The following is a 19,506-nucleotide window of genomic DNA, read 5'->3' on the forward strand; positions in this document are numbered from 1 at the left end:
TAAGAATGCAAGCCTAGCGGCAGGGCAGATATCGGAAGCAAACCTGCTCGCAAATGGTAGAAATTTTAACCATTCGCGCCTTTGGAAAAATTCACATTTTGTACAGTCAAAACGGAACTTGGGGTAAATTTTAGGGTCGATCAGCAAATAAATAGAAAATAGCACTCATATCTTTTCAAATAGCGAACAATGAATATCTGCGCGGAGGGCGGCGCGGCCGAGATGAACAATTTACATTTTACGGCCACTTGCGATATGTTGGATCTGGACCCGGCGATCAAGTTGAAGGCACTTGCCGCCTTTCAACAATCGACCAGCGATGGCGGGCTAACCGAGAAGCGGGATGTGCAAGAATGGCTCTGCTGTGCCGTCTATTGTGAGCTGCAGCGGGTGAAGATCAAGGACATGCTCGATGCCAAACTCATCACCGACTATCCAACGAATGCAGCGGAAAAGGCAGGCACCAGCTGCTGGAACTTGTCACTGACCAAATTACTCGCGGCATTCAAGGTGAACATTAATCAGTTTATGGAGAGAATGAAGCAATGGAACGTGCTGGTCAAGAACGAAAAGGTCTTTCAGCAGGAGATCGACGATCTGCATAGACGGCTATGCATGACCCTAATCATTAGGAAACACTACCAGCGCTTATTCGATCGCCTGTTCGTACTGCCAGAGGAGGACACTGAGAACGTAGAGGCTCGTTCCATCCACACATCACTGTACGAGTTTGGCTGGCTTCTGTTTTTGACCATCCGAAACGAGCTGCCCGGCTTCGCCACCTCGAATCTGGTGAGTGGCTGTCAGGTGCTCATCTGCACTTTGGAGCTTCTCTACGTGAATGCCTTGGAGATGGGCAATGCCTGGGTGATTAACAGGACGTTTCCAGGTGTGCCCAGCAAATGGGGCAGCGATGACTTTGACGATGGCCTGCTCCTCAAATACAGTGCACTGGAGGAAATCTGCTCACTGATCCCAGATCTGCCGCGGAAGGGTGTGCGTGTCATGAAGAACGCCTTCTTCCACAAGGCTCTGGTGGTGCTCTTCTCGGATCAGAATCTGCTGGGCAACGACACCTTCATGCGGGAGATCATTAAGGAGGGCCTCTTGGACGTCAATTTGGCTACTCTAAACCGGAACTACACAAACCATGTGGCCGACATCAGTGAGATCGATGAACGGTTTCTGTCTTGCAGCAAAAAAACGCCGCCCGCGAGGTATAAACCTAGGGTTCCTTACCGCTACAAGCAGCTTCAAAAGCTCCCCAAGGCGATGCCTTCGGTGATCACAGAAGCCTTGGACCCAGAGGACGCTGATGTGCTCAGCAATGTGGAGAATCTCGTGCTTGACATGGCCCGTACATTCGGGGTGTCCTCGCGAGATCACTTGAGCACAGATGCATCCGGTGAGTGCTTTGCGCTGGCCTGCCGACTCTACTACCAACTCCTTCAGAGGATCATCAGCTCAGAGCTGTTGTTAAAGCCCCATCTGAAGATGGTCCAGCTGCTGAAACAGAGAACTCTGAGTTTCACACTGGTCGCCTGCTGCCTGGAGCTGGCCCTGCGCATCCGCGAGGATCGTGTGGAGGAACTAAAGTTTCCCTTTATCTTGAAATGTTACTCGCTGGATGCGTACGAATTTCAGAAAATCCTGGAGCTGGTGGTGCGGCACCGCACAGGTCTGATGGGCCGCGATCTGATCAAGCACCTACAGGCAGTCGAGGACGAGTGTCTCGGATCGCTGATGTTCCGCGGAGACTCGTCATTTTGGAAAATATTAGGCAAAGCGCAGCGTGTGCCCAGCTGTAAAGAGGTTCAGGCCAGGGAAAAGGAGAATGCGTTGGGATCAGGACCGGAGGAAAAAGCAAGGACCGGCTTTGTCATCTGTCTGTGCAAGTTCTATTGTCTGGCCAACCAACGCCTGGTTAACCTCTGCCAGAGCCTCGTCTTGATGGAACATTTTCCCAAAATATGGCTCATTGCCGAGCACTCGTTCATCCAACAGGGCGGAGATCTCCTCAAGCAGCGGAATCTCGATCACCTGCTGATATGTGCCATCCACTTGCATGCCCGCCTCAAGCGCCTGCGCCTCAACTTTAGTCAGATCCTCCAGCACTATCGCTGGCAGCCCCACGCCCGCAGGGAAGTCTATCGTGCGGTTCCTCTTGGCGATGGCCAGTCCGGGGACATCATTGACTTCTACAACAAGGTCTACGTGAAGAGCATGGAAGACTTTGCCCAGGGTCTGCGCAGTGCAAAGGAAGGTTTGCCTCTCCCAGCGCTTCAGGAAACATTGCCGAAAAAAAATCTGCTTTCATTAAATATTACCGTTTGCACGCAAGTCAAGCCGAAGAATCTTCAATATTGCAGCGGCACGTGGATCAAAGTAAACAAATCCAAGGCGGACCCGGAGGATGAGTCGACTTTGGTGGAGCTAGATCAACTGATAATAACGCCCCTGAAACGTGGCCATTCCAGCAATGATCTTGGTCTGCTGGCATCCCCGAATGTACTCAAACGCCAGTGCATACAGTGATTCGAACTGAACCCACCCACATTTCTGGCTACATTTTACGTAGCATATAGATTATGCTATCACCTTAAGGAAACTCTCATTGTAAATGAAGTAAGAAATAAAGTAAAGACAAGTCTGTACAAACGGGTCGAGCATTTGTATTTGTAAATATATTTTTATTGAATGGATTGTTTGTATTTTGAAACTTAGATTCAAATAATTGTGCACCGCAGGGGCGGAGGCAGAGGCAGAGGGGACTCGACTGATACGAAACGAAACTAAAAGACATATACAGCACACGAGAAGCTGGGCGGGATTACAGTAAAAGACTTTGTTTTGGGCTTTGAGTGGAGCAAAATAAAAAGAGAGAGAGGAGGAGGAGGAGGAGAGTACACATAAGACATAATGAGAGCGTACGACTTAAACTTAAATAATTTTTGCTGGCTTATACGTTAAATAAAGAGTTAAGATGGAGGAGCGACGGCTGGAGCAGCCACAGGAGCCACAGCGCTGGCCGGAGGAATGCTTGAGACAGCGGGCGGCAACACCACCGGTCCCCCCGGTGCACTTGGGGCCTCGGCAACAGGTGCACTGATTGGCGGTGTGGTATCTAGATGACCAGAGAAGTTCATTAATCTTTCCCATTCAATTGGAAACCTTTTTTTAATCACTTACCCATCGCTGTGGGTGCCTGAGGTTGCGCCGCCGCTGCGGCTGCTGCTGCGGCGACTGCTGCCGCTGCTCCTGCTTGTTCGCTGGCAGTGGCCAAAACGGCAGGTATTCCGCCTCCTGGTGGAGGTGCTCCACCAGTAGCTGCCGTCGCCATGGGCGGCGCTGCAAAAGACGCCCCATTTGGCGGCGGACCCACGCCCACAGCTGCTATGTGCGGCGGTAGGGGCTGATGCTGTGCCGATGGTGCGGCCAGCGGCTGGGGCTGCACCTGCGTCTGATGGGGCGGCAGTGGCTGCTGCTGCTGCGCATGCAGATGCTGTGGCAGTGGCTGCTGCTGTTGTGGCTGCTGCGGTGGCGGCGTCGGCTGTTGTTGCTGCTGCTGCTGCTGTTGCAGGATCATGGTACCGGCAGCGGCTGCCTGGCCCTGCAGCTCCTGCTGCAGACGATGATGCGCCTGCTGGCGGGCCCGGAACTCGGCGGCCTTCAACTGCTCCAAATGGAACTGCTGACGCTCTGTAATCAGCTGCTGTCGCTGGTACTCCAGGCCCTCGCGCTCCCTCTCCATGGTGGCCTCCAGCTCCTCAAAGTGCCTCAGTTTGATCTCCAGCTTCTTCATTTGCGTCTCGACCAGCAGGGCCACCAAAGACTTGATCTTGCGCTCCTCGAGGGCAGCCAAATGCTTGGCCTTGACGGCCGCCGAGGCCAGAGCGGCTGCTGCTGCCGTCTGCATGTTGTTCTCACTGAAGGCTCCCTCCTTGTTGCTGCCTTGGCCACTCGAGCCATCCTTGGAGCCATCGCTGCCATCCTTCGTCTCCCCGTCGCCACTGTTCTCCTCCGTTTTGATGTCAACATCCACTCCGCCTGCTCCACTGCCACTGGGGACGACTGCTGCTGATGCGGCTGCTGTTGGGTCTGTGGGTGAGGATTTATTTGATTTGTCTGTTTTGCTGGCTTTATCCGACGAATCTTTCGGTTTCTTATTATCTGTAGTAGTGTTCGTGTTGCTTGTGGCTGTCGATGATGATGATGATGATGTGGAACTAGAGTCTGTGTTTGTGTTCGTCTTGGTATCCGATTTCGTTTTGTCTTTGGACTTGGCATCGTCTGTTGTGTTGGTGGTTTTTGTTGTTGTTGTTGTTGTTGTAGAACATAAAAACGAAAAAAAAAAACAAATAAATGACGGCCACATTTCAAACGAATTACAAATTTGCGCATTAAAATCAAATTCAATCAACAAAAAAGAAAGGAAACAGAACATTCCCTCTTAAAATCTCTATAGATATCCATTGAATTACCGTCTTTCTTGGTAAGATCCTTCATTTCCTCATCACTTCCTGCTCCTCCGCCTGCGCCACCGGCAGCTGTGGCCGAGCCGCTGCTACCATCCTTGCTCTCCTCATCCTCCTTGTCGTTGCCAGTGCCCGCAATCCCGCTGTTGGACAAACCAAAGTTCGGATTGAACTTGCCGCCGGCGGAGGCCTTCTTCACGCTCTTTATATGGATGTCCATAATGGTGGCTGGCACCTCGTCCTAACGACAGAAGAGATTACGATTGCAGGTTGAAACATCAAAGGTTAACAAAGTATAAAGAAATTAATGAATTTCCCCCACCTTTATGGCTGCAAATTCCTCCATGGCTGCCTTGGCGGCTGCGGCGGCCACCCGGGGATCCACCACAGAGGCTAAAAATGCCACCGTGGACATAATGGGATTGCCGCTCTTGCTGAATGGGATGGGCTGACAGCCCAGGGGTCCCAGAAAGCCGCCATCGTCCTCCAGATAGGGGTCTTCGATGGGCAGCCGAAGGAAATGCAAAATGCACTCGTCCTGGGTGCGGGAGCCCACATGCTCGCACACCTTGTTCCAGTCGTCCTTGTGCATCTCCAGACCCTCGAGCAGAAGCAGTGTCTCCTGGTCGGTCCACTCCCTGGACATGCTGGCCGCCGTGCGGTTCCTCATGGCAGCCGGCTTCTTGGCATACTGATCCAGCTTCAAGCCAAATTGGCTCACGCCAGAGCTCAATCCACTGGCGGCTCCATTCTCCAAGGCCTCCGTCTTGATGGCGCCAAGGGTGCCGCTCTTGTCGCCGCCCAAGCTCTCTAAGCTACCATCCTTGCCCAGCGGCTTCTTGTCGAGATCCAGCAGCGTCTTGGCGGCCGATGGCTGCTGAGTTTTTTGCGGATTAATGGCCTGCAAGCCCGAGGGCGTGTCGGACAGGATATGGAAATGCGAGGTAGGCGGCGGTCCCATGGGCGTGGGACGCAGATCTGCATCGATCTGGTAGTTGATCAATCCCCACTGCTCCAGGAAGGCATGAACCCGCATAATGGCACACACATCTCCCGCTAGATTGCGTCTACAGGCGGTGCTGGTCAAGTACTCCGTGGGATTGAGTCTAAAATGAAAGGAATACGATGTAAACTGGCAGATAGAGCAGTATTTATAGGAGTACGGCACCTGTAGGTATCTATCATAAAGTTTCTATAGGCCATGTAGATCTCTGGGGTCTTGGATTTGTTTTTGCTGTTAAAGAACTCTGGCATCGCGCGCTTCTCGATCACGTGGATGGAGTTGTAGTCAAACCATGCCGAATACGAGGGCACAATGATGTGGTGCGTCTGCTCGGTCACATTATCCTCCATATCCTCCTTGACGGACGAGGAGAACTCCTGGGTGTTGCTGTTGTCGCTCGTCTTGCCCGTCTGCGAGTTGTCCCCATCGCCTGTGGACAGTGCCTGGGCAGCACTCCCCCCAGTCATCTCATCGTCCAGATCCGTCATCGTTCCACCTAAAGGGATGCAAAAATATGCTCAACATGCAATCCTAGGAAGAAAAAGAGACCACTCACCCTTGATGGGCATCATATCGTTGTCGCCACGCGATTTGCTACCCGGTGCTGGACTGGAAGTCGATTGCAAGGCCGTACTGGCCTTGTGCACCTCCTGAACATTCGGTTCGGCCGGCGGATCATCCAGGTCCCGCGTCAGATCTTCATCTTCCTCATCGTTTCTGGTTTTCTTGTGAATCACGGCCGGGGAACGCTTGCGCTTGCCGGGCTTCGATGTGGATGTTGTGGGCGAGGGCGAGCGACGTCGCTTCTGCTTTCCAGTGCTGGTGCTGGGCTTTTTCTTTTCATCGCCAAAGGACATGATGTCGTCGATGGACATGCGCTGCTTGTGGGTCTTCTTCTTGCCCTGCTCATCCACCTCATAGTCCTCCTCGGCCATCCATTCGTTGTACTGCTCCAAGTCGAGGATCCAGGAGGCCGAGACGCGCCACCTCTCAGCCGGAGATTCCGGATTTTCGGGAATATTCTCCGGCAAATCGAAGCTGTTGACCGTCCACGAATCATAGGATTCGGGAAAGTAGTACCAATGCAGCATCACATGACTGCCACGCTTGAAAATGGGACGTGCATACTCGTCCGGATGCGGATCCACAATGGGATAGACAATGTGCGTGGCATCCTCCTCGTCGGTGACGATTTCCACCCTCCGATTGTCGAGAATCTCGCGCAGCCGTCCCTCGAAACCCTTCTCGATCTCCGGCCTTATATAGATGTAGGGTATGCGGTATAGATCCGCCTCCACCAGAGCCTGCTCGATCTCGATCAGCAGCTGAATGTTGGGATCCTTCCTCGTGGGATTCTTGCCAATGGAAAAGTCAAACTTCTTTCCCCGCTGCTCCGCGCGGAATCGGAACATCGTGGAGAAGATGATGCACAGACCTCCGCCGTTCTTAAAGTCCAGAAAGCAACGCATCTGACGGGAGGAAGGGAAGACATTTCGATTAACGCTGCTCGTTCCACAAATATAATATCCAAATCCCATCCCCGAAATTATAATATTCGCATGTACACACGAACACGTACACAGAACACCCTGTACAAAGAGCACCCTCCCCACACACGACTACTAACCGGAATTCTGGTCGCCGGCGGCTCGGCCGAATTTTTGCCCAGCTTCGCCTCCACATATTGCAGAAATTGTATAAGCAATTGAGCCAGGGATTCCTTGGTAATGGGCTCCGAGCTGTGCGCCAGGTACTAAAAGGGAAGAGTTTTTGCAATTGATTGTTTTTTTTCCACGAACTAAAGCGCCATTTTTGTTTTGCGTCGGCAGCGTTGTTGTACTCACCTTTTTACAATTCTTTTGCAGCCATTGCCTGATTGATTCGAAGCCCTGCAGCGTCTCTGACGACTGAAAGAAGTCAATATTCGGACTTCCGTCCTTCTTGGGGCCCAGTGTGTTCATCATGCAACACTTTTTATGGGCTTTTATCAATTATATTTGCAGTTTTCCGGAAAAAGAAATCACTATCGAAAACGAAAAAGGGACGCACACAAATTACCGAAATAATCGATTGTGGGAGTGCATCCCTGGGGAAACAATCGGTGCGGATACCGATGTTTTTCAAACCTATAAATGTTAGTGGTGTGCTGTGATATTTTCATATGATTGGAGGTATCGCACAAAATCACAGATATTTCTTTTGCGCTACCCTGTTCATCGATAACTATATTCTTATCTATCGACGAGAAAAAACAGAAAAACAGTGTAATTTGATGCAATATTCCACAGAAAATATCCGCATTCCCGTTCATAACAATATTACCAATACTTTATCAACTCAACCAAAACTATATATCGATGTATTGATGTATCGATACCCAGTTTTATCTCCATCTCGCTCTGCCATCTGCCGTTCGTCTATTACTGTCTCCCTCACACCGCCTAAAAACTGCATGTTTCGTGCTGAGCCAAGCACACTATAAATGTAACAGCCATCGGAACAACATGACTCCTGAAAACGAAAACCGAAAATTAAAAAGCCCCGTGCGGACGGAGAGTGTTTGTGTCAGCGTGAAGCCCAATGTTAAGTTAAAACATTGATTGTATGCGACCAAACGACATTTGCCGCATTCTAATTAAATACGCCACGCCGGACCCCAGACCGAAACGCGTATGCAAGTGTGTGTGTGCGTGAAAAATCAATTGTGCGTGCGTGTGCGAGTGAACAAGAAAACGCGATTTGTGACGCTGCTTGCGAAAAAAAAACGTTGAACGCTGCAGCAGCAGCAGCAGAGCGGAGCAAGGAGTAGGGGGCATTGATTGTACAGTTTTTGGGAGCATACAAATCAATTAGAAAATGCAGAGCGCATGAGTTGAATCGCAAGTTGCAAAACCTTGCGCGAGAGACTTGCCAGTCGCGTGTCCCCTCACAAAAGCTGATTGCTTGTTGGGAGGGGGAAAGGTAGGCCGCCGCCGCCACAAACGCAACCATTGCCAAAGGTGAGTGATATAACATTAAAAAACATGCATATCTAATGAGTACGTACACGTTCTGTTCTCCATAATAGCAGCAGTCGAGCTTTATTCTCGCCAGAGAGATTATTGCATTGGTGTTATTCCACATGGGGCACGGGGGGCGTTGTGTTAGCCGAGGGTCGGGTCTCCCTCGCGCTGCTGCCAGTTTAGCGTATTTCAGGCTAGATCTGTCATTTTGGCCTATATTAGCTGTTGAGCTGGTTTTAGCTTTAAATGTAAATTGCATCTCTTCTGTAGATTGGAACTAGTTTATTTGTGCATCTCCGATGCTGCTCTCTGTCCATTTGTTTTCCACAAAATGTCCCTTTTTTTGGTGTATTTATTTGTAGCTTATTTTGTTCGGGTTTTAGCTTTTTTTGGGATATTTGTTTTGTATGGACTCTGAAATTCTGGCAGCACTGACGTCTCCGCTTATCGTCGACTGCGACAGCGGCAGAGGCGTTGCCAGCGTTTTGCTTCCGTTGCCCGTTTCCATGTGTGTGGGTGTGTGTGTAATGCTTATGTTATTGCTGTGCTGCTCTCTCGCACTCAGCACGCGGGGCCAAGGGGGCACAGTGTGTTTTGATAAGAGAGGAGCAGCCATTGAGGAAACTTTATTCAAAGCTCTGGAATATATGCTCTCGATTTGTCTGTGCACTAATTTCATAGGAAGTCCATTCTGAATGCTGTTTATCCGCTTGGGCCGGATAACAGTTGTTACAGATGTACAGTCGCGCTCACAATTATATGACCCAGTAAGAGCCATCTTTTGCCTGAAATTATTGCCAAAACAAAACGAATTTTGTTCTTCTTTTGTGAGTTTTTGTTTTATCGCTTCGGTTTTTTCTTTGATTCTTGGCAGCTGAAACCCCTATCCCAAGTGAAATGCGCCTCGTTCTAGTATTTTTAGTCGGCAGCACATTGCTCAATTTGTTTTTAGTCTTTTGCTATTTGTGTCGTCCGGCCAGCGGTGGGGCGGATGGTGGTGGTGGTCGGCAGCCCATTCATTGGACTCTATTCTCTGTTGTTGCCTCTCGGTTTCAGTGGGTGGACGAACTACAGTCGCCAGCCATCAGCCGCCACCATCAGCCACCAGCGTAGCAAAAATGTGGAATGCCCATACGTTGCGGGTGTCCACGTTGCCGCACAACAAGGCAATAGGCAATACGAGTACGAGTACGAGTACGAGCAGCAGCCCCAAGCCGCAAGCAACAGAGCTCCAGCACCTGTATTTATTTATGGTCTGCTGCCGTAATCGACGACAAGCCCCATTGACGGACTCACACTCTGGGTACTGCTGCAGTCTCTTTCTCTCTGTCTCTTACTGGCTTCCTCCTCTTTCTTGCCGTCTCTCTTCGACGCTTGGGGTAGGGCGACTCTTGAACTAGTTTCCAAAACGGAGCCTCAACTTTTTGCATACCCTACTACCCTTTCTTGTGGGGGCATAATGGCCATTGCAAAGCTGTTGGAGCGCACAGAAATATAAGTTATGTATTTCTTGCATCCAGGAATGTCTTAATTTCAGGAATATTGGTTGCTCAGCTTAAGGGATATTGCATCTTCTAGGGTATCCAAAGATTCGTCATTGTTTCTTGTCTTTTGTTTTTGTGGCATATAAATACCTGAGGAACAACAATTGAATATTCAATAGGTTTTAGTTGTAGAACTAGATGCTCTGCCTCCGAAAGTGCGTCATTCCATCCATTACCATCCAAGCCATCCCCATATGATTCCCAGAACTCCTCTTTCAGTTCTGTTTGTTTTGCCAATAAATTCGATTGGGTACTCTGTACAGCAGTGTGTGCAACATTCTGCGCTGCAGCTGTTATAATATCCCCCACCTCACCCCCCATTATTGTTGTCGAAATAAATATTGAACTTTCATCTAGCAAAAACAGTCGAAATTTGCCCCCAAAAATGGATTGGGAGCACAGCCACATGAACATCGAGAAATATGCTTTAATTTTTTAAGGATGAAATTTCTTAAAAAACCTATAAATTGCGACAAACTAACTGTGGAATGTATGTACATACTAATTTCTAAATAAATGGTTATGGCCATGTCCCCATGCCTTAATCGTTCCGTTTATGTGTCCACACCATATTGATAATAATGAAAATGTGGGCCCATTCGGGCGGCAGGCAGTCAGGCAGGCAGGCAGCTTATCTATCGCAGAAAATGTATAAATAAACGTGCAACCCCCCGCCCCCCACACGCCCCACCGTCCACATGCCACATAGTAGACCGAAGAACAGCGCGACAATGGGAAATGGGTAAAATCAATACAATAATTGCGATGGCGATTGCCGCATTTTGTATTTGTCGATTTTCATCTAATGGAAGTTTAATTACAAAGCATTTTCCAAAAGGCCCGCTTTCAGGGGCAGAGCCAGAGCTAGAGCCACGCCACCTGCCAAGGTCTCGGTACAATATATAGATATAGTAATCGATATAGTAGGGACTCCTCTTTAAATGGTTTATCCATGCGACACATGTCTCCCCCCCCCCCATACAAATGCTTTCATTATTTGTTTATTCTTTTATTTATGTTTATGTAAGTGTGTGTTTTTTATTGGATATTAAGCACGTGACTGGGTATTATCATAGGATAGGCCATTACGTATCGTATTCTTGTAATTCTAGAATTGGTTTCTACGTCGTCAGTTCTTTTCGAGAACTTCTTTGCGTTGGTTCAGTGAACCTTAAGTTTCTGTTTCTCTGCTGCTTATCTCTCTTCTCCCTCTCCCTCTCTCTCTCCTTCTTCCTTCTTCCAAATACCCCGCTGATAAGACATCTAAAAAAGAAAAGGGAGTGCTCTTATCTTTTCTGAATACTATATTGGTAATCCGCTTATTGGGTAAACGAATGCTTGTGCTATTCACCTTTTTGATACCACGACGTCCACAGGGCAGTGCATTCAACGTTCACACGTGACTGGCAAAACCAAAAACAGCTGATTACCCAAAAAGCGACTCATTAACTCAGTAATTGTAGTTTTTTCTTATATTATTCGAATATTTCCCACCTCAGTTCATCTAAAAGCCACAAGTTTGGGTAATTTCGAATATATTTTAACCTTTTTTTGTTGTTATTTTATCCAAATATATCCCTAGAATCGCTCGTGGCGAATGGTCACATTCGTGCCACTTGCCAGACATTTTTCCTTTGACTTTTTGTCAGCGTCATTTGTGGGGAATGTGCCCCAACAGGGGCTTCTCCGCTTGATAAGTCGCTTTTCAATATCTTTAAAGACCGGCGTTGATATATCCCCTTTGCTCGTCACCTCGTCAGGTTCGGCGTAATACGGTTGCGCTTGTCCGTAGTCCCTGGTCGTATGCAAAATCCCGTAATTTACTCAATTGTCACGTTCTGCTCCCGAACGAACGCTCACGCCTCAACGGGCCAGTCAGGCACCAGAACACAGCACAACAGAGCCATTGAAGCACCCATTCAAGCAGTGAATGAGTCAATTTGCGAGAGGCCCCTAGCCCACCTCTTATCGACCAAATGAAATGGGTTGAGGCACCACTGAAATCCTCTTCCCACACAATGGAGGCGGTCTCTGCCCACCCCCCCCTGCTCCTGGAAGCACTGTCCAAGCCTTTGTCCACGTGGCTCCTGGTTATTGGACAAAAGAGGCACTGGAAAATGTCATAAATCTATGTTTTTGACCCCACAGACCAGACCCACCCCCCCCCCTCTGGAATGGCGGCAGTAGTTTATCGCACATTACTATGTGCATCTGTCTAATGCTAATGCAAATGCAACTAACTAATAGTTAGAATAAATATATGTATAGTTTATAGAATAATATAGACAACCCAGAGGGTGCAAAAGGTCGCTCTCTCTCTCTCTCTGTCTGTCTGTCTATGATTATTATACAAATAGTACCCACATCATAACCACGAGATAGATGTAATTTTGATTGGCCTTGACAATGGTTTTTTATTTCTACCTGTAATACGAATTTATGAAGTTTTAGGTCTGCTTTTTCGCCGGACCCTTGAGTGGGAGACCGCCTTGCGGCACCTAAATTTCCAACTGGGTTTCCTGGGCATCAATGTGCCGCGTCATGCACACTGCATGTATTTTGTTTTGGGATTCGCGGGCTACCGGCTTGGAGCACTCAAAGACACTGTTAGTCTTATCCTAATTCTCCCTCTTCCCTTGTGCTTTCCAGATTAGTTACTTAGCGGAGTAGAGGAGAGAGGAGACCCGTCGATCCAGGGCGGACGGACGGACACTCAAATCGTATCACAAACCTCTTCCATTTATATAATGACATCTCGGTAAGAAGCAGCTCTTGCGCAAAAAGAGAACACACAACTAATCCCGTGCTGTTACCCACTTTGCAGACTCGATCGACTGTTCATCCTACTCGAGTCGGGGTCCACAGCGGCCACACGTCAGGCGGCCGCCAAGCAGATTGGCGAAGTTCAAAAACTCTATCCGCAGGAGCTGCATGTGCTGCTCAATCGGCTGGTCGGCTACCTGCACAGCTCGTCATGGGAGACGCGCATTGCGGCAGCCCAGACCGTGGAAGCCATACTCAAGCAGGTGCCCGCATGGCAACCCGAAGAACAGTTGGGCGGAGTGGCGGGCGCTGGAGCGGGAATCATAATTAAGAAGGAAAGACCGTCGAGCGATGGGGCCGCCGAAGAGGATAGCTGCCAGTCGAGTGGATCCTCGACAACTGGCGGCAGCGAGCGGATGCTGAGCTTCGACGAGTTCGATCTGCAGCAGATCCTCCACAAGGGAGCGCGTCTAATCGGCTCCGAGGGCAATGAGTTCGATGTGCAGGAGGAGCAGCCGGCGAGTGGCGGGGGAGCGGAGGAAGAGCAGCAGCGGAGCGTGGCCAGTCGCCTGAGTCGACAGCGAGCGCTGCTCAACGACAAACTCGGGCTGACGGCAGCCGCCAAGATGGGTGTCAATCTCACGGACATGATCACCGACGAGGATGTGGCACTGGCGCGGAGTGGCACCAACTACAATGTGAATGCCGAGAAGATGCCCGTGGAGCATATACTGAACATAAAGCCCCAGGCGGCGGCAGCCAACGGGAAGACTCTCAGCTGCAGGGAAATGAATCGAGCGAAGCGCAAGGCACGTCAAGGGACGACCACGACGGCTGCCTCCTCCGTGACGCCCACCTGCAGTCGCCGCAACTCGAACAGCAATCACAGCACTGGCAGCAACAGCAACGGCAATGGGAATGGTGCCACAAGCGCGCCAGTGGCCACCATTGCAGCGGCAGCGGCAGCGACAGTCACAGCCCCCGCCGGCGATGAGCCAGAGAAAAAGAAACTAAAGTCGAGCGTTGGTCAGGAGATATTTTACAGCTTAAATGGTGAGTGGGCGGCGGAGTGAGTGAGTGGCTGGAGGCCATTAATTACACTTAATTCATGGATTAACCTTCTCTCTCTCTCTATCTCTCTTTCTCTGTTAATTGTAGCCGCCGTACCGGATGCCACTGGCACTTGGGTCGATGCCATTTCGTGGCCCTTGGATAACTTTTGTTCGCGCCTCTTCATCGATCTCTTTCATGCCAAATGGGAGGTACGCCACGGCGCAGCCACAGCCCTGCGCGAACTGATCAACCAGCATGCCCAGGGCGCTGGGAAGTCGCTCACTCAAACGAGAGAACAAATGCAGGAGGCGCACAGTCGCTGGCTGGAGGATGCGGCACTGCGTCTGCTCTGTGTCCTGTCCTTGGACCGTTTCGGGGACTTTGTGTCCGACCAGGTGGTGGCGCCAGTGCGCGAGACTTGCGCCCAAGTACTGGGGACCCTCGTCAAGGAGATTGAGGCATCGAAGGTGCAGCGGATTGTGAACATACTGCTGCAGTTGATCCAGCACAAGAACGAGTGGGAGGTGCGCCACGGAGGGTTGCTCGGCCTGAAGTATGTGTTTGTGGTGCGGGAGGAGCTGCTGCCGATCTACATTCCCCAATCGATCTCCAACATACTGATCGGCCTGCTGGACGCCGTGGATGATGTGGGGGCTGTGGCTGCGGCCACATTGATACCCGTCTCTGCCTGCCTGCCGAAGCTGCTGAGCCCCGTGCAGGTCTCTTCGATCGTGAAGATGCTGTGGGATCTGCTGCTCGATCAGGATGAGCTGACGTCCGCCTGCAATAGTTTTATGGGCCTCCTGGCGGCCATTCTGTGTCTGCCGCAGGCTGCCAACTGGATAGAAATGGAGCCGATGGCCACTTTGGTGCCACGCCTGTGGCCCTTTCTCTCGCACAGCACAAGTTCGGTGCGCAGATCGACGCTCAAGACGCTTCTCACCCTCACCACTGCGGATAAGCAGCTGAAGATTAAGCCGGAGACGGACGAGGAGGATCAGCCCAAAATGAAGCTCAACTTTGGCGTCAAGGATTGGAAGTCGGAGCTGCTGAGGCAGGCCCTCAGGCACATCTATCAGCGGATACTGGTGGAGCCTCAGGCGGATATACAGGGACTGGCGCGTCAGGTGTGGTCCAATCTCATCGAGCATGCGGATCTGGGCGCGCTGCTGATTGCCGCCTGTCCGTATGTCTCCTCCTGGATCTGCCTGTCGATGCAGCCCCCCAAGTTGGCCTTCGATCCATCGGTACTCATCAGAGCAGGCAGCGGCGGTGGTGACCCAGCGACTGGAATCCCCTCTCGAAGGCGGACTGCACGGATTGGCGACGACCTGGGCGGCGGCATCCTGGCGCACGCGAATGCCCAGCAAAAACTGTATTTGGGCGGCAGCGAGGCGACTCCGTTGGACCTAAGAGAGGCGAACTTTATGCGCGCCAGGATCTCCTCATCGCGGGCACTCGGGGCACTCTCCCATTACCTGGTGCAGCCAGCACCCGGAGTGGTGTACACCCCCCAGATGGAGAGTCCCACGGATCTGTACACGAAAGTGCTTCTGGGGCATCTGAATGCCCACTCGGCAGTGCAGCGGATCGTCTGCGGGCTGATAATTGCCTTCTGGGCGCTGGAGGATGAGCCAGTGCGCCCAGGGCCACCGAATCTGCAGGAAAAACTGCATCAGTGCGTGAGCGAATACGTGTACTACGATGAGGTGGCCACCTCCCTGACCAGACTGCTGCAGGAGGCGCAGGACTTTATAGCCACGCTGAAGCAGAACAAGATCCCCATCAATGACTTTAACAATGCCAAGATCCTGACCCTCGAGCAGATCGAGGCAGTGGCCACCACACTGAGCGACAATCTGCGCAGCCTGGCCCTCAAGCCGAAGCTCCTGGACATGCTCGAGGAGCGGCGACGCAGCCTGCAGGCCTCCTACCAGCAGACGACCAGCGAGCAGGGCGCCTACCATGTGAGTGCCCAGGCAGCACTCGCCGGAGCTATTTGCGCCCTCCACTGCCTGCCCGAGAAGCTGAATCCGGTGGTGAAGCCTCTGATGGAGTCCATTAAGCGGGAACAGTGCGTCCAACTGCAACAGCTCTCCGCCGAGTTCCTGGTCCACCTGATGGATCAGGTTTGTGATAGAAATCCTAGTCCAAACAGCAAGATTCTGAAGAATCTGTGCACTCTTCTGCGCAGCGATGCAGACCATACGCCTATGCTGGTAAGGACGCGAGTGGAATCACCAGAATCCACAGCCCCATGACAGCCATTGCTCTCTTTTCTTTTAGGTGATGCCACAGCAAACCCTCACGCAGATACAGGGACAGCCACAGAACACTTCGGGTGCCAGCAGCAGCTGCCTTTACTACGGCATCCTGACACTCACCCTCCAGCAGGCCATGACGTCTGGCAGTGGCTCCAACAGCAGTGGAGGCACGCGTGGCACCCCCACCACTGGAACAGCGTCCACCGGATCTTCGCGCGGTCCCGGACGACCGCCGGCGAGCGAGATCTTGGCGGCCGCCGCAGCGGCCTCAGCGCACGTGGAGCTGAAAGTGCAGCAGGCCAAGGAGGCAGAGGCCAAGCAGTGTCGCATTCAGCGCCTGGGCGCCGCCTGCACCATCGCCAAGCTGTGCAGCACCTTTGGGGAGCACATCCTCGAGAAGGTGACCATATTCCAGCAGCTAATGTTCGGGAAGGTCGCGCAGTTTGTCCAAGAAACGGACCTGCTGAAGCTGGCCAACACTCTGCCAGAGCTGCAGGCATGCACCGAGCTGATTGGCTCCCTGCAGCTGATCGAGACAGCGGCCCCGCATCTGCACCAGGCACTGCATCCGCAGATGTACGCCCTGCTCCCTTCCCTGGGATTCATTGTGAGGCATCCCCTGAAGGCAATGCGACACATGGCCGCCCGCTGCATTGCCGTGCTGGCGGAGATCAATGCCTGCCTGACGATGCACTTTGTGGTGCAGGAGCTGCTGCCGATGCTCGGCAAGATTGAGCAGCTCATCGAACGCCAGGGTGCAGTGGAGGCCATTGAGCGTGTGGTCAGTCGGCTGCAGATCAAAGTGGTGCCGTACATAGTCCTGCTGGTGGTGCCCCTGCTCGGGGCCATGAGCGACCCGAATGAGGCCGTGCGCCTGCTGTCTACCCACTGCTTTGCCAATCTGGTGCAGCTGATGCCCCTGGACGGCGGCTGCAAGACGGATCAGCTGAAGAGCGAGCCGTTGCAGGCGCGAAGGACGCGCGATCGGGAGTTCCTCGACTACCTGTTCAATCCCAAGTCCATTCCGAACTACCAGGTGCCGGTGCCGATCAGCGTGGAGCTGCGCTGCTACCAGCAGGCGGGCATCAATTGGCTGTGGTTCCTCAACAAGTACAACCTGCACGGCATACTCTGCGACGACATGGGTCTGGGCAAGACCCTCCAGACCATCTGCATCCTGGCCGGTGATCATCTGCAGCGCCAGGCGGCGGCGCACACCAATCTACCGAGTCTCGTGATCTGTCCGCCGACCCTCACAGGCCACTGGGTGTACGAGGTGGAGAAGTTCCTCGGCCAGAGCTCTGTGCTGCGGCCCCTCCACTACTTTGGCTTCCCCCTCGGGCGCGAGAAGCTGCGCAGTGAGATTGGGACGACGTGCAACCTCGTTGTGGCCTCCTACGACACGGTCCGCAAGGACATCGACTTCTTCCGTGGCATCCACTTCAACTACTGCGTCCTGGACGAGGGGCACATCATCAAGAACGGCAAGACAAAGAGCTCAAAGGCCATCAAGCAGCTGCGGGCGAACCACAGGCTGATCCTCTCGGGCACGCCCATCCAGAACAATGTCCTGGAGCTGTGGTCCCTCTTCGACTTCCTAATGCCGGGCTTTCTGGGCACCGAGAAGCAGTTTATCCAACGCTTCTCACGGCCCATTTTGGCATCGCGCGATGCCAAGAGTTCACCCAAAGAGCAGGAGGCCGGTGTTTTGGCCATGGAGGCATTGCATCGCCAGGTCCTGCCCTTCCTGCTGCGCCGTGTCAAGGAGGATGTGCTCAAGGATCTGCCGCCGAAAATAACCCAGGATCTGCTGTGTGAGCTGAGTCCCCTCCAACTGCGACTCTACGAGGACTTTAGCAGCAAACACCTGAAGGGATGCTTGGATAAGTTCGGGGAAACGACGGCGGTGGCCTCGACGGAGAATCTCAGCAACAAGACGCACATCTTCCAGGCCCTGCGCTACCTGCAGAACGTATGCAATCACCCCAAGCTGGTGCTCCGCCAATCCGAGGAGCTGTCCCACGTGTCCGCCCAGCTGGCGCTCTCCAACAGCTGCCTGGACGACATTGAACACTCGGCCAAGCTGCCAGCCCTCAAGTATGTGTACCGATCTCCTCTCTATCGAGAGCATCATTCATTCTCTTCATCCACAGACAACTTCTCCTCGACTGCGGCATTGGTGTGCAAACGGAGTCAGTCAGCCAGCATCGGGCGCTCATTTTTTGCCAGCTGAAGGCCATGCTGGACATTGTGGAGCACGATCTGCTGCGGCGGCACCTTCCCAGCGTCACGTACTTGCGGCTGGATGGCAGTGTGCCCGCCTCCCAGCGCCAGGATATAGTCAATAACTTTAATAGCGATCCCAGCATTGATGTGCTGCTCCTGACCACGCTGGTAAGACTCTGATCTGATACATCTCCCATTGGAAGTACTATCAATACTATGTGCTTGTAGGTTGGCGGCTTGGGTCTGAATTTAACTGGGGCCGACACCGTCATCTTTGTGGAGCACGACTGGAATCCCATGAAGGATCTGCAGGCCATGGATCGAGCCCACCGAATCGGCCAGAAGAAGGTGGTCAATGTGTATCGCCTGATCACCCGCAACTCGCTCGAGGAGAAGATCATGGGGCTGCAGAAGTTCAAAATCCTCACCGCCAATACGGTGGTGAGTGCCGAGAATGCCTCGCTCCAGACGATGGGCACCTCGCAGATCTTCGATCTCTTCAATGGAGGGAATGGCAAGGCCGTCGGCGGATCCGCCGCCACAGAAACTCAATCTGCTGCTGGTGGCATGTCCGTGAACACGTTCATCGAGAACATGCCGGAGCTGTGGTCCGAGTACCAGTACGAGGAGGAGTACGATTTGGGCAACTTTGTGCAGGCACTGAAAAAATAAGCAATCTTCCCCACATCCATCCCCCAGCCGCTTCCCACACACACACTCTAAGACTTCCAGAGAAAGAGAGTTCTGTTTTAGGCTAAGGTTGGAAAATGCATTCGGAAGAAATGTTTCGGAATGTTTTCTTGTTCCTTTTATAAAAAACTGCAAAACAAAACAGGAAATTTTTAGAAATAAACAGAAAAAACGTTGGAAAATTCAATTCTATTTGCGAATTCTTGATTGTCGATATAGCGGTTCAATTTTAATATATAGATAGAAATAAATAGTTCCGAAAATCTATATGAAATGGGTAGAGACCATGAAGTCGTTACTGTCCAAAAAGCTACCGCGTAACGCGGATGGACATATTCTTCGCCGCCTAGAGCTTTGGTCAACCCCGCGACTCCCCGCTGTCCCAGGTTATGCCTAGGCCTAAATTGTATTCTCACATTTTGTTGTCAATTGTTTTACTACAACAACCCCCAACTAGCGACCACTCAAATGGCCGAAACGAGAAAT

At 51.9% G+C, this 19,506-nt stretch overlaps 3 protein-coding genes across 4 annotated transcripts; 2 read left to right on the top strand and 1 right to left on the bottom strand.

The window, feature by feature from the left end:
* Nucleotides 1-43: 43 nt before the first annotated feature.
* Rbf2 (Retinoblastoma-family protein 2) lies at nucleotides 44-2,683 on the top strand. The gene is made up of 2 exons (XM_033378564.1): nucleotides 44-121; nucleotides 182-2,683. The coding sequence occupies exon 2, from the start codon at nucleotides 190-192 to the stop codon at nucleotides 2,533-2,535; it is 2,346 nt and encodes a 781-aa protein (XP_033234455.1). The 5' UTR covers nucleotides 44-121; nucleotides 182-189; the 3' UTR covers nucleotides 2,536-2,683.
* On the bottom strand, nucleotides 2,670-7,576 carry mor (SWI/SNF- related protein mor). 2 transcript variants are annotated; one of them, XM_015182271.2, is made up of 8 exons: nucleotides 7,323-7,576; nucleotides 7,106-7,231; nucleotides 6,035-6,947; nucleotides 5,644-5,974; nucleotides 4,798-5,581; nucleotides 4,482-4,716; nucleotides 3,190-4,098; nucleotides 2,670-3,124 (listed from the first exon to the last, which is right to left on the bottom strand). In XM_015182271.2, the coding sequence occupies exons 1-8, from the start codon at nucleotides 7,440-7,442 to the stop codon at nucleotides 2,979-2,981; spliced, it is 3,564 nt and encodes a 1,187-aa protein (XP_015037757.2). In that variant the 5' UTR covers nucleotides 7,443-7,576; the 3' UTR covers nucleotides 2,670-2,978. The 2 variants fall into 2 exon arrangements, with proteins under 2 accessions (XP_015037757.2, XP_001359275.4); XM_001359238.5 differs by having other exon boundaries at nucleotides 3,190-4,290; nucleotides 7,323-7,575.
* Nucleotides 7,577-7,925: 349 nt separating this feature from the next.
* On the top strand, nucleotides 7,926-19,207 carry Hel89B (histone acetyltransferase 1). Its single transcript, XM_001359239.5, has 7 exons — nucleotides 7,926-8,477; nucleotides 12,674-12,782; nucleotides 12,849-13,840; nucleotides 13,946-16,059; nucleotides 16,127-18,201; nucleotides 18,258-18,498; nucleotides 18,559-19,207. The coding sequence occupies exons 2-7, from the start codon at nucleotides 12,772-12,774 to the stop codon at nucleotides 19,000-19,002; spliced, it is 5,877 nt and encodes a 1,958-aa protein (XP_001359276.3). The 5' UTR covers nucleotides 7,926-8,477; nucleotides 12,674-12,771; the 3' UTR covers nucleotides 19,003-19,207.
* The last annotated feature ends 299 nt before the right edge of the window (nucleotides 19,208-19,506 follow it).

Source organism: Drosophila pseudoobscura, chromosome 2 (assembly GCF_009870125.1).
Source record: "Drosophila pseudoobscura strain MV-25-SWS-2005 chromosome 2, UCI_Dpse_MV25, whole genome shotgun sequence".
Classification (NCBI taxonomy): Eukaryota; Metazoa; Arthropoda; class Insecta; order Diptera; family Drosophilidae; genus Drosophila; species Drosophila pseudoobscura.

Coding starts and splice junctions, on each gene's coding strand:
- Rbf2 (XM_033378564.1), top strand. CDS start 190: ATGAATATCTGCGCGGAGGGCGGCGCGGCCGAGATGAACAATTTACAT.
- mor (XM_001359238.5), bottom strand. CDS start 7,442: ATGATGAACACACTGGGCCCCAAGAAGGACGGAAGTCCGAATATTGAC. Junction 5,582..5,643: donor TTTATGATAGATACCTACAG/GTGCCGTACTCC, acceptor CTTTCATTTTAG/ACTCAATCCCACGGAGTACT. Junction 4,291..4,481: donor GGATCTTACCAAGAAAGACG/GTAATTCAATGG, acceptor CCAACACAACAG/ACGATGCCAAGTCCAAAGAC.
- Hel89B (XM_001359239.5), top strand. Junction 18,202..18,257: donor GCCAAGCTGCCAGCCCTCAA/GTATGTGTACCG, acceptor CTTCATCCACAG/ACAACTTCTCCTCGACTGCG. Junction 18,499..18,558: donor TGCTGCTCCTGACCACGCTG/GTAAGACTCTGA, acceptor ATGTGCTTGTAG/GTTGGCGGCTTGGGTCTGAA.